Here is a 14,248-nt window from a genome sequence, read left to right on the forward strand (position 1 = left end):
TCTCAATTCACGTACTCCTGCACTGAATAGGAGAACTTCTCCCTCTTACTATATGGTGCTGGTTTCTTTCAGCAGTTAAACTGCTCAGCTTTGAGTCTCTGTAGCTTCCTTCTTGGAAGTTCTCTGCTGTGCAGTATCAGCCACTCCCTTCTCCTATACAGTCTCTGCTCTGGCAACCTGGATTGCCAGTGTTAAGTGTTGTACTGCCTGGTGAGGAGTGGAGGATTCGGTGTTCAATAGTGGCATTTAAGGAGAGTTGTTTTGTGACTGTTGCTTGGTGTTTTGGTTGAGTACATAATTCCCATCCTCTCCTATTTTGTTTACCTTCCTAATCCCTTAGGTGCTTTCCCTCTATTGTCTGTGAGTGCATATTTTGTATTTTAATTCATCTTTGTATGTCCTTTCCTTGTTTGTCTGGTTTGTGTATTTACATACACTATCCCTCCCCACTTTCCTGGGTGGGGTGGGGGAGAGGACAGATATGGGCTGATTCAGGAGAACAGCAAGGTACGTGGCTCCAGCATCTTAGCCATCAGAAGTATCCTGGGGAGCGGGGATAGCTAGGGTGCCCGTAGCATTACAGACAGGGTAGGAGCCCTTGGTCTTGGGTTATCAGACAACAGTATCATGACAAAAGTATTGTGTAATGGAAATATCATGCCTTTTCCCCACATTCTCCCAAAATGTTGTAATCTTCCTCCTAGCGATATTTGCTTTACTTGAGATTCGTACTATGGGTGTTTCCGTTTTCTATGAAGATTTGACAATTATGTTTTTTTATAGGCCAAACATCACTTCATATGTTGTCTTCACAATCAGACATAAAAAAAATTAAAGAAGTCGCAAAATGATACAGAGCGTTCTAGTCGGCTATGAAATTGAATAACATTGGACAATAAGAGACAGCCCCCCAAATTTTTCTTTGATGGTATTTGATCCCGGTCAGATTCATCATCTTATGATTGTCAGAATCAGAGCAGTCTGGGAAAAGTTGTAGGTTGAAAAGATCGATTTATTAGCCTATTAATAGCACCTTGAAAAAAAGCATGGCAGGTCAGATATTTATTTTATATCATTTAGTTGGGCCATCCTTGATAGCACAAAGGAAGGGTGGGAAGTTCTGAGGAGGTAATAGAGTTATGACTTGTTACATCCAATCCCTAATTCCTTGAGAGAGGTTGGGGCCCAACAGAAGAGACAGAAGCTAGGGTCGACATAATCAAATAGGGCAGGGAGATATCAAGTTTTTCCAATTGTTTGAAAATTTATTTTGAAATTAATTAAAGTTATAAGGGTTAGAAATACATGGTAAGGAGATCACCAGCATATGCTGCAACCTTATGAATTGGGGTTCTAACTGTAATTCCAGCTGGGTAATATGATTTAAAATAGTAACACACTTTTAAGGTTTTGTTATTCAAAAATAATAAAATTACCTTTACTTTTTGGCAGATGACTGTACCAGAAGTCCAGAGAGGCATGAGACATTCGATTTTAAAGTCTATAATCTGGATATCATACAAGCTGCAGAAGAACATGCAGATATCCCTGATATATCCTCATCGCACATTAATAAACAAAATAAAATTCACAGAAGGGGTACAAAACATCAAACGTCTCCTGCAAGTGTGAAGCCATTTTCTTGTTCAGAATGTGGAAAATGTTTTAACCATAATTCACATCTTATTAGACATGAGAGAAGTCACACATGGGAAAAGCCGTATGCATGTTTAGAATGTGGGAAATGTTTTATAACTAAATCACATCTTGTTAGACATCAGAGAATTCACAACCGGGAGAAAGCATTTTCATGTTTAGAATGTGGGAAATATTTTAACCAGAAAGCAGATCTTGTTAGACATCAGAGAAGTCACTCAATGGAGAAGCCGTATTCATGCCTAAAATGCGGGAAACATTTTACACGTCAATCAAGTCTTGTCATACATGAAAGAAGACACACTGGGGAAAAGCCATATATGTGCTCAGAATGTGGGAAATATTTTACCCAGAAGTCAGATCTTGTTATGCATCATAGAATTCACACGGGTGAGAAGCCGTATTCATGTTCAGTATGTGGAAAATGCTTTAACAAGAAATCTTATCTTGTTAAACACCAGAGAATTCACACGGGTGAGAAGCCGTATTCATGTTTACAGTGTGGGAAACATTTTAACCAAACATCACATCTTGTTAACCACCAGAGAATTCACACGGGGGAGAAGCCGTATTCATGTTCGGAATGTGGGAAATGTTTTACCCGCAAATCAAGTCTTCATGAACATCAAAAAGTTGCATGCAATTTATGAAACCTATGTATCAATAAACATCTTTAAAGCAAATAGAATGCAGAAAATACTTATATATTAGGTGATGAGTCTGGAAATCTCTAGGACATTTTCTGTTTATTTTAAATTATATTTTCATAGGGGATAATTGTATAAAACATTGTTTGTGGACCCGATCACACCATGGAAAAGGCTATGAATATCTCCTCTGCCAGTCTCATTATGGGGAAACCAGGGCTGTGGAGTCAGAGCCCATTTTGGTGGAGTCGGAGTCAGTATAAAATGGACCGACTCCGACTCCTAAAATATATAATAAATTGGGTACAATAGTTCAATGTAGTTTGTGGGGAATATTTTTTCATAAGAATTTGGGAAAGTTATGAAATGTCCTATAAATGTCTGTCCTATTCCTGATCTAAGGGTCTAGACTTTTAACTGAGATTAACCTGTGCTACAGTAAATTTAACACTTAAAGGGGTTGTCCACTACTATTGAAAATAGCCCAATGTATTTTTATGATGAATAGAAGCTTCTTTGTAATTAGGAAGAGTTAGTGTTTCAGCTCACTTATTTTACTGCACGGTCCAGAAGCCAGCATAAGTAAGTCCAAAAAATTTTGATCAGCAGTAGGGCTTATAATAAAATCCATAGATTTATTGTTGAATTCTAGAAATCTATGGATTTTATTATAAGCCCTACTGTTGGTCAAAATTTTTTGGACTTCTTTGTAATTACCTCCTGGTGCTGTTTCTGCTGTGTGAGCGGCGTTATCACTGGCTGCTTACAGGCAGCACGTCAAGTGAGGCGTGACTCAGCGCTGGGGTCCCCACGGTGGCTGCTGGGTTGTGGGCGGGATTAACCCCCTCCATCACACCCTGCATCCACCAATGAATGGGGAGAGGGAGAGTACACGGTGGATGCCGGGTGTGACACCCACAACCCAGCAGACACCATGAAACGCAGAAGAGGGACCCTCGGCTGCTGTCTGGACTTGTGACGTCAGCGGATGTCAGCGCCGGCTGCAGCCGGGGGTCACGTGATGCCTGTGGGCGGCCAGTGATAGCGCCGCCCACAGGCAGAAACAGCAGAGGAAGGTATTTACAAAGAAGCTTCTATTCACCATAGAAATACATTGGGCTATTTTCAATAGTAGTGGAAAACCCCTTTAACATGAGCCATGTATGAGGGAGTCGAAGTCATGGAGTCGGTGGCATGAAAATTGAGGAGTCGGAGTCGGAGGTTTGGCTTACCAACTCCACAGCCCTTGGGTAAACAGTCTCATTGTGTCCACTTAGAGATTGATATACATGACTGTAGCTTGCCTGAGTATATTCTTACTACATTCCCTCTGATCTTGGCCCGATTATTGTAGAGGTCTTCAACAATTATGACGCGCCCCCTGGGCCAGTGCTGTTGGGGATACCCGGAGCCGGATCAGATGGGGGTTGTAGTCTCCGAGTGGCTGTGACCCGGTCCGTGCCCAGGGTGTCAAGCTCAGTGTGTGGCAGTCCTTATGATGTTACTAGATGTTCTTTTGTGTCGACTACGCCACCCGTTGAATTGCGGTCAGTACGGCCGCCGCTGCAGCAGGGTCCGCTGAGGCTGGTGATGTATGTGCAGCTCAGGTAGTATAACCCCCAACGGGAGGGGTATAGCCTCAGGGGGTCAGTTGCAGAGGATGGGGGTTGTGATGGTGCAGCGAGGATTGAAATGAGACTCAGAGTCGGGCTGTGCAGTTCAGGGTTTGTTTACTTACTGCAGTTGTTCTTGTGGTCACTCTGGCCTTAAGTGACCACCCGAGCCGTGCTGCGTCCACCAGGTCCTGGACTCAGCCAACCCCCAGGCAGTTCTGGAGCGTGGTCCTGAGCTCCCTTTCTGTCCTGTCCTCTTCTCTGGCCTTCCCCACCAGGGATCCACCTATGTCCGGCTCCCTCGGGCCTCTTGGTGGTAAACCCTTGTCTCTGGGTTCCCTGACCCTATTCCTGGTCTGCCTTCCGGGTGGATTTAGTGGGTGATCGTGGCAGATCGGTCCTGCCCACGACCTCCGGTTCCTGGCTAAGGTGTGCTGTAGCCTCTGCCAGCTTGGGATCCGGTACCCTGTTGCCAACTCTTCACCCTCTGGTCTAATTTGGGCTCTTGGAGTTCCTTCTTTCTCCCCCTCTGGGTCCTTCTTTCTCCTCTCTCTCTCTGGGCCTTGGAGCTGCTCTTCTCCTCTGCTCTGCTTCTCTGACTCAGCTCTGACAGACTGACCTCACTCTGCAAAAGACCCTGTCCTAAGATGGTGCCCACCTTATATACTCCCTCTATGTGTGAGCTCAGGTGACCAGCACCCAATGAGCTCCTAGCTTTACCCAGGCTGCTCCCCCTATCTGCCCCTACACTACTGGGATGTTCCACCCCCCTCCCACTCCAGCCAGGAACAGACACTGTCGTACCTGCACATTTCTCTAGTGGGAGTACCGTCGGTCTGTTCCTCGGAAATGGGATGTGTGTAGTGCATGCAGCTAACTGAGCTCAGTTCCACACTCCATCCTTACCCGGGAGTGGAATATCACACCTCTGGGTTGAGGTGCAATACCCCTGTAGCAGCCGAATCCTCAGGGTGCTACATTCCCCCCTGGTAAATCACAGCACGTCCTCGGGCTGTAAGATAAAAACATCCAAAACATACAATTATTTTTCATAAAACATAAACATATAAAACTTATAAAACATCATCAGCAGCAATAAACTTTTCATATAAACATTCTTGTTTCTGGTTCCTCCGGTCACGGTGCAACTTGTGACCGGGTAAAGTGCGACAGTCTCTCTTGGAATAAAACAGTTTCCTATAAAACCGGTAGGGGGCGCTTTAGGAAGCGCAACTATATACAAGGGGATATGGCCGCTCTCAGTCCTCGGCCAGGTATTAGGAAAGGAATGACCGCTCTCAGTCCTCGGTCAGTGGGAATAGGGACACACGGGATTAACAGTTCACTCTTGGCTGGTCCCAACGGGGACTATATTTTAACTAAGTAACAATTCTTGGTACCCCGACGGGCAACTTTATACAGTCTCTCTCTACCGTACTCAACGACGGCGTCCTCCTGCTCTTTCTTTGTGGACAGTTTCAGTTTCAGACCCGTCCGGGTCCTCTTGCTCCTCCTCACACCGCAGCTCCTCCTCCGTCAGGCGATGCACATGGAGGGCGTAGGGTCCTTTGGCACACTTGTGCCGGGTGAAGGTGACCTCGTCCCCTAAATACAGGTCACGACCTCTGTGTCCCTCCGGTAGGTGGGACTCAACGTCTCTCCTGGTCACGAAGACGTCGCCTGGGGTGCGGTGATCCCTGATGAAACCCCACCCATGCTGCAGATTGAACTTTATCACAGTCCCGATGGTACGGGGACCATGCGCTGCATGGGGGTTTCTCCTGGTCCGGCTCTTCTGCTCCGCGCTCCTTATTTGGGCTTGTTGTTCCCGGACCCGCCTCTCTCTCCGCTCCCTCTCGAAGACCTCGAGCTGCTGGCGGCAGCACTCTGCACGCTCCGCTGCGGCTGCCCGAGTCTCCTGAGTGAACCCCATGAGGTCTTCTCCGGTGGGATCCCACTCAAACTGGGTCTCTTCTAGCAGGGGCGAGATCCTCTTTATGGGCTTTGGAGCCGGGATCAGGGGTTCGCACATGGCCCTTGCTTTTTGCAGCTCCAGCTGGATGTATTCCTGGGGCCATACGAAGGGCTGCCCATCCGGGCACGTATGCTGGGCGAACAGGTCCTCACCCAGGTGCGGTACTTTAGGTGTTATGGGCGCCGTGGTGGTAGCGGCGCCCGGGTTAACCAGGCCTTGCGACCAGGCCTGGGGCACCTTGAAAGTAAAGGGCACCGTCAGAACGGCGGCGCCCGTGGTTACTCGGCCCTGCGACCAGGCTGGTGGCTCCGCGGAGGTAGGGGGCGCTGTTGGAATTGCGGCGCCCGGGGGTACTAGACCTTGCGACCAGGCCGGTGGTATTTCCTGCTTGGCCACGCTCGAGGTCGAGGCGTGTGACGTCACAGGGGTCGCGGCCGCGGTTTCCGTTTGAGGCCTAGTCTGCGGCGGTGACGTTGCAGCGACGGGCATGGCAGGGGGAACTTCGGGCTCTGCGACGGGGAGCTGGGGCAGGCACGCGGTTTCCCGGCTCGGGGTAGAGACGTCCCCTTTACCTGCCTCCGTCCGTTCAGCTCCCTTCTCGGCGCCGTCTCCTGCCTTCATTCCTCCTGCGCCATCCTCAGAGGCGGTCTGTCTCCTCGTCTCGGGTGGCGTGCTCCGCTGACGAGTCTCAGTCTGCTGGGCCATCTCTCGGCTCCACTCCGCCAACGTCTCTCGCTGTACCCGGGCCATCCTCCGTGCGAGGCCCTCCAGCGCGGTCTGTGCACACTCCCGGTCTCGGGGGAGCTGTGCTAGGATCTCCAGCAGGCCTTCTGGAGTGGCGACCTGCAACAGGCTCCTGACCACTGGGTCGGTGCTGCCTGGAGTGGCGGCCCGCATCAGGCTCCTGACCGCTGGGTCGGTGCTGCCTGGCTCTCCCTCCATCTCCGGGTAGGCTCTCTCCAGACTGCTCCAGGCGACACCCATCTTTGTTCTCTTGTTCTGTCTCCGCCCACATTGAGGGTGGTCCCGGGGCAACTTCAGTTCCAGGGGCAGTTCTCTTACGCTGATGGACACTTCCAGCATCACAGTCTCTGTTGGTGGGCGCGGTTTCCGCTTTTGGCGCCATTCTTCGACCTGGCCCACGATGGGAGGTGGCCTCTTGCCACCCTCTGGCACGCCCATAATGGCGTCCGCTCTTCCAAGGCGGGAAATCTTTGGAAATGGCGGGAAAAAGCTGCAAATGGGGACAACCGGCGGGAAACGACCTGTGATGGGGCCCGATGGCGGGGACCCTCCGGAACCGGCGGGAGACTTCTTTTTAAGGTAACGGTGAACTTCTCTTCAGGCACGCAGTACCCGGTTGTTGCGGGCACGTAATCCTGCCGACTACGCCAAAGTTGACGCGCCCCCTGGGCCAGTGCTGTTGGGGATACCCGGAGCCGGATCAGATGGGGGTTGTAGTCTCCGAGTGGCTGTGACCCGGTCCGTGCCCAGGGTGTCAAGCTCAGTGTGTGGCAGTCCTTATGATGTTACTAGATGTTCTTTTGTGTCGACTACGCCACCCGTTGAATTGCGGTCAGTACGGCCGCCGCTGCAGCAGGGTCCGCTGAGGCTGGTGATGTATGTGCAGCTCAGGTAGTATAACCCCCAACGGGAGGGGTATAGCCTCAGGGGGTCAGTTGCAGAGGATGGGGGTTGTGATGGTGCAGCGAGGATTGAAATGAGACTCAGAGTCGGGCTGTGCAGTTCAGGGTTTGTTTACTTACTGCAGTTGTTCTTGTGGTCACTCTGGCCTTAAGTGACCACCCGAGCCGTGCTGCGTCCACCAGGTCCTGGACTCAGCCAACCCCCAGGCAGTTCTGGAGCGTGGTCCTGAGCTCTCTTTCTGTCCTGTCCTCTTCTCTGGCCTTCCCCACCAGGGATCCACCTATGTCCGGCTCCCTCGGGCCTCTTGGTGGTAAACCCTTGTCTCTGGGTTCCCTGACCCTATTCCTGGTCTGCCTTCCGGGTGGATTTAGTGGGTGATCGTGGCAGATCGGTCCTGCCCACGACCTCCGGTTCCTGGCTAAGGTGTGCTGTAGCCTCTGCCAGCTTGGGATCCGGTACCCTGTTGCCAACTCTTCACCCTCTGGTCTAATTTGGGCTCTTGGAGTTCCTTCTTTCTCCTCTCTCTCTCTGGGCCTTGGAGCTGCTCTTCTCCTCTGCTCTGCTTCTCTGACTCAGCTCTGACAGACTGACCTCACTCTGCAAAAGACCCTGTCCTAAGATGGTGCCCACCTTATATACTCCCTCTATGTGTGAGCTCAGGTGACCAGCACCCAATGAGCTCCTAGCTTTACCCAGGCTGCTCCCCCTATCTGCCCCTACACTACTGGGATGTTCCACCCCCCTCCCACTCCAGCCAGGAACAGACACTGTCGTACCTGCACATTTCTCTAGTGGGAGTACCGTCGGTCTGTTCCTCGGAAATGGGATGTGTGTAGTGCATGCAGCTAACTGAGCTCAGTTCCACACTCCATCCTTACCCGGGAGTGGAATATCACACCTCTGGGTTGAGGTGCAATACCCCTGTAGCAGCCGAATCCTCAGGGTGCTACAATTACCTTTAATGCACTCAAATTGGATGAGTGGGCTTTCCCAATGTGTGACCAATCCTATTGGCCCCTCATTGATCATATATTTAGGTTACACATTGAAGAAGGATATTGATCCTTTTAAGGAATGATGGATTCTTGTTCAATAGGAAATAATTTCCTATTGCAGAGGTCTCTCATACCATCTGGCCAATAATACTGCCATGATTGAGGTTGAAATGGGACCTAGTATTATGATGCAGATCTTATTCTCCTGAGACTATTCATCCCAGACTAGTCTCTGTAGATTCCTTGACTGTTTTATTCTACAATGAATTCTTAAAAGATCTTTCTTGAATTAGAATGGATTTTTTTCAGGTATATTATACACTAGGGGAACAATTTTGAACATAATTTTTTTTAGTTCAATTATTTTGCTGATTTAGACTAAAATAGACATGCTGATTTCAAATCTGGGGTTAGTTTTCTTCTATCATGTCAGATGATTTTTTCTCTACTGCTTATCTTAATAGGTTTACTCTAGGCTGGATCGAGGGTAGCACCAAATCTCTCCCATTAGCCAAGAGTGATCCACCCTCAAGTGGGGAGGGGTGGAGGATGCGCTATTTGTTTAAACTATTCAGATACATGTGAGACAGTGTGGCCAGTGGTTGTGTGTCGCTTTATATGGTGAAACATATTCCGAAAGTCAGTATACAAGGGGGGTTAGTAGAATTTATTTTTTTATTTACACACTTATATCCATTCTTTCAGATCATGTCTGTCTCTGCTATTTGTCACCTTAAGAGCCTAAACAGCCCTGATTTATTTTGTTATATCTGTGGTAGTTTCACTATTCCTAAAGGACGAACATCAGCACATATGTCAAGCAATACTATTTTGCATATTTCATAGTAAAATTTGGTGATCAAGACAAGTCTTGGGGGCCTCACAAGGTGTACAAGCAGTGTGTCAAGGGTTAACAGATGTGGACAAAGGGAACACATGATAAGATGCCATTTGGTATACCTTTGGTTTGGCGAGAGTCAAGAGATCATTCCAGTGACTGTTACTTTTGTAAAATGGAAACTTCAGAATATAACAAGAAAAATAAATATAATATATATATATATATACTCGTATATCCTAGTCTACTATCAGTTATAGGTCCAGCATTATGATAAACAACAAGGTGACAGCAATGATCAAGATTTTGCAATTTAAGATTTCTCAGTTCGTAAGGAATTTGACCAGCATGAGATGAACAAATTGTCTCCAGATTTGGGACTATCAAAGAAGGATTCAGAATTCCTAGCATGAAGAGTGCATGAGATAAACTTGCTTGAAAAATAAGCAAAAGTATCTTACTTTCAGTCCAGAGAAAGTGAATTTGTTCAATACTATAGAAGTGACTGACTTTGTGTATTGCCATAAAATACATGATTTAATTGAGGAATTGGGAATTCCAATCTATAACTGAGATGAATGGCAACTGTTGATGGACAGTTGAAAGTGGAGCTTAACGTGTGTCCTCCTCCATAATGGCAATTTATTTGGTGCAGTCCCAACTGGCTAATCAGTTTCTCCTTGTGAAGAATACGGAGACATGAAGAGAGTCATTGAGTTTATGCAATATCACAAATACAATTGGATCATCTGTGTTGACCTTAAAATTGTATGCTTACTTCTTGGTCAGCAATACACGAATACACTAAGTGTCCTTGTTTTCTGTTAATGTGGGGACATCAGAGCTCGTGAGAAGCATTGGGTGGAGAGGAATTGGCCTCCAAGATCTGACCTCAAACCTGGTGATTCATGAGACACTTGTTGACAGAAAGAACATTATATTCCCAACTCTGCACATGAAACTGGGTCTCATGAAGCAATTTGTTAAAGCTTTGCCAACTTAAGGAGTCTTTTAAATACCTAATTTTGGCATTTCCCCACCTGTCTGTGACACTGAGTCACTTCTCGCGGACAAACTGTGAATCAATATAGTCAAGGAGTCCGAGGTAAAAATGTAGGAGGGTACGCCATAAACACAGGGAAGAGACAAAAGCGTATTTGGGTAATGGTACAAGGTAAAAACACCAGGAGGATAGTGGATCAGTGCAAACGGGTTAAACAGATGGATGGTCAGAACGAGGTTCAAGGTCAGGCAATGAAAACTCATCAATAAAAACAGTATGCACATAGAAAAGGAAAACACATTTAGTTGGTCTGGGACTAACAGCCTAGCTAAGTAGCAGGGCAATCACCTGGGACAATGAACACCTGTAAACAGCCCAGCACCTCTCAGTCTCAGATTGGACTGCCGAGCTGTCAATCAAAACACCGACCGACACTAAGATGTCAATCAAAGTACTGAGAGATTCAGTACGTCCCTGTTCCAGATTGGATGGCTGAGCCATCATTAACTGCATCCCAGACACATTGAGGGGTGGAATCGTGACACCGTCATTTGAAAAAATAAGGGCCCTTGTGTTTAATGGTCCACAGATTTGGCAGCTCATCAACAATGAACATTTCATCAGGGCATTGTCAGGACTCCAAAATAATACCTGGTTATCAAAGACTTTGTCAATAACTTTCTTGGAAATGCACAAGGAAACAATTACACCAAAATTGCCCAGAAACTCTTGGAGCGCTACACCTTGCAACATGATCATCAAGGTGCATTTTCTGCAGCCATCTTACTAATTTCCCTGAAAAACTTAGTGCAGTCAGTGATGAGCAAGGTGATCGATTCCACCAAGATATGAAGGTCATAGAGGGACGATATGAGGGGAGATAGAATGTACACATGATGGCTGACTATTGTCGGAGCATCAGGCGATATTGTCCACAGATTGAACACTCCAGGAAATGCTATAAGACACACGTGTCAAACTCTGCCCCGTGGGCCAAATCTGGCCCGCAGGGTGACTATATTTGGCCCGCGACACCAAAACCACCACCCCTATGTGGAGCCCATTATACTGTATTGAGGACTATGTAGGGCCCATTAAACAGTATGGAAAGCTATGTGGGGCACATTATTATGTATGGAGGACTATGTGGAGCCATTATTCTGTATGGAGGACTATATGAGGCCATTATACTGTATGGAGGTGACGCGTCCCCTGGGCCGTGGGGTACCTGGTGCCGGGCCAGTGGATGCTGGGGAATGTCACAGTGGCGGTGACCCGGTCCGTGACCCAGGGCGGTCAATAAAAGGGGTTCTATATATAGGGGAATTATAGAGTCTTTATAGAGTTCGTGACGCCACCTGTGGAATGCGGCTAAAGGGAGTCGCCGCTGCGGAACAGTCCTCTGAAGCTGATGTTACTGCAGCAGGGATGGTGTGGCTCTCCACAGGAAGAGCTAGCTCCAGGGCAGTGTGGATATTGCAGGTTGTGCTGGGCGTTGTAGTGCAGGGGTTGATGGCGCAGCAAGAAACACAGAGACAAGGAAGTGCAGTCCCAGGGTCTTTACTGGTGCTGATTAGACAAGCCGGGACTAGGGTACTGGCTAGAAGTGGAAGTCCGGGCAGCCTGGAAGCAAGTAAAGAATTCTCCTTGCCAGGTGAAGTTGGAGGCCTTCCCTTTCCACTAAACTCTTTGGCCCTGCTACTTGTAGCTGTGCGGTGGCCCTCGTCCCTGAGTGCAATGTTTCTGTGCTCACCCGTATGGCAGGCAGCTCGGGCCTTGCTGGTGCGTCGCTCCCTCGTGGCGGTGCTGGACCCTGCGGTGCTGCTGAGCTTCCGGGCGTCTGATGGGGCCAGGAGACCTACAGTCTCCTGCCCTCCGGTTTCTGCGGCTGGGCCTTCAGTGCCCCACAACCTCCGACTCCGGTGTCCGGTTCTTCTGTGCGGTACTTCTGGGGTGAGCTGCCGCGCAGCTCCAGTCCCCAGCTCCTCTCTCTTTGACGTCCTCGCTTCAACTCCTCACATTAAGACTAACTAACCCCGTCCCCAGATCCCAGTTGCCAAGCGGAGTGGCTCCCCTTGCTGGTCTGGAGCCAGGAAAGTGTTGCATGTTTAGTATACCTGACTAGGGGATCCCTGCTTGCTTCCAGGCATGGCATTACCTCTTTTGAGGGAGGCAATGCCACTGTGGCAACCGGACCCCTGAGGTGCCACAGAGGACTATGTGGGGCCCATTATTATGTATGGAGGACTATGTAGAGCCCATTATTCTGTATGGAGGACTATGTGAAGCCCATTATACTGTATGGAGGATTTTGTGGGGCCCATTATTCTGTATGGAGGACTATGTGGAGCCATTATTCTGTATGGAGGACTATGTGAAGCCCATTATACTGTATGGAGGATTTTGTGGGGCCCATTATACTATATGGAGAACTATGTGGGGCCCATTATACTGTATACTGGTTGGCTCATGACTTTGCTCAAGTTTTTCATTTTGGCCCTTTGCTTGTTTGAGTTTTACATCCCTGCTATAAGAGTAAATTTTTACCTTAACTGTTACCTAACTTTACCACTCGCACACAATTTGACTTACAGTAACAACATATCCTTTGTGTTAATAATTCTCACCTCTAGAATTCTGGAGAATACGGATTTTTGAAAAAGTTGAGGTCAAATTTATTTCAGTTGAATTCACAAAATTCTACTATCCAATCATCCATTTATCACAAGTAATTTGAATTAGACGACGTCATTTCGTATCGAATCGCCATCTCTATTAACGGCGGGCTTTTTTTGTTTGTCAATTGTTGCTTTACAACAATTAAAGCAAATATTCAATGACAGTTTCAGATTTCCTTTCTTCACAAATATGTTATTTTAAATTGTGAAATCAAATCCAAAAAGTTTCAAATTTTTTTTTACATCCGCTGAATAAAAGAGATTAATAAAATCTGAACAAAAAAAATACCTCAAAATAGCCTCATTAAAAAATTTAACTTGTGCAACAAAAAAAAACACCAAACTTTCAAATAACCACATTGACCAAAGGAATGTGCTGATGAAAAAGAAAGAAAAAATGATAAGATGACGCCTACAAAAGAAGACGTATAAAAAGTAATATAAGAGGTGAAGGAACAGAAGAAGGAAAGTGACTTCCAGCATCCAAGTCAGGGCCGGCGTCAGCACCCGGCCGGGCAAGTGCCGGGGCCCTGAGCAGGTGGGGGGCCCACTCGCGGTAGGGCACCCCGCCGGGCTATGGGCGGAGGAGAGCAGTACTAGCGCCCGCCCTTCTCCCTCGCTTGCTCAGGGCCCCGGCAGCTGGATACTTACCTCTCCCCGTGCCTCCACAGATCCACTGTCTTCCTGCTGTGCACTCCCTGTGACGTCTCAGGTCAGAGGGTGCGGGTGACGTCTTTCCACCGCACACTCCCCTGAGCCATCACAGGCACCGCAGAGCGGGACGACGACGGCGACGCTGGAGTCCGGACCTGAGCAGTGGCAGCAGGTGAGAAGTGAGGTGAGTATTTGATTTTTTTTTTTTTTAATGTATGGAGGCAAGGGGCATTATATGGGGGGGGGGGGTGACATCCTGCATGGGGCATTGTATGAGGGGAGAGGTGACATCCTGCATGGGGCATTAAGTGGGGGACTGACATCCTGCATGGGGCATTATGTGGGGGACTGACATCCTGCATGGGGAATTATATGGGGGGAGAGGTGACATCCTGCATGGGACATTATATGGGGGGAAAGGGACATCCTGCATGGGGCATTATATGGGGGGGAAAGGGACATCCTGCATGGGGCATTATATGGGGGGGACAAGTAGCATCCTGCATGGGGCATTATATGAGGGGGAGGGACATCCTGCATTG

General features: G+C 48.1%; 1 protein-coding gene across 1 annotated transcript in view; it reads left to right on the forward strand.

Moving 5' to 3' along the window:
- Nucleotides 1–14,248, forward strand: part of LOC141271571 (uncharacterized) — a 101,008-nt gene that overhangs the window by 70,768 nt on the left and 15,992 nt on the right. The window contains exon 11 of the mRNA XM_073681619.1: nucleotides 1,453–2,288. Coding sequence (XP_073537720.1) covers nucleotides 1,453–2,288 — 836 coding nt within the window. The remainder of the gene's footprint in view (nucleotides 1–1,452; nucleotides 2,289–14,248) is intronic.

Source organism: Phyllobates terribilis, unplaced genomic scaffold, assembly GCF_046119375.1.
Source record: "Phyllobates terribilis strain yellow unplaced genomic scaffold, ASM4611937v1 Scaffold_5__5_contigs__length_657084704, whole genome shotgun sequence".
Taxonomy (NCBI): domain Eukaryota; kingdom Metazoa; phylum Chordata; class Amphibia; order Anura; family Dendrobatidae; genus Phyllobates; species Phyllobates terribilis.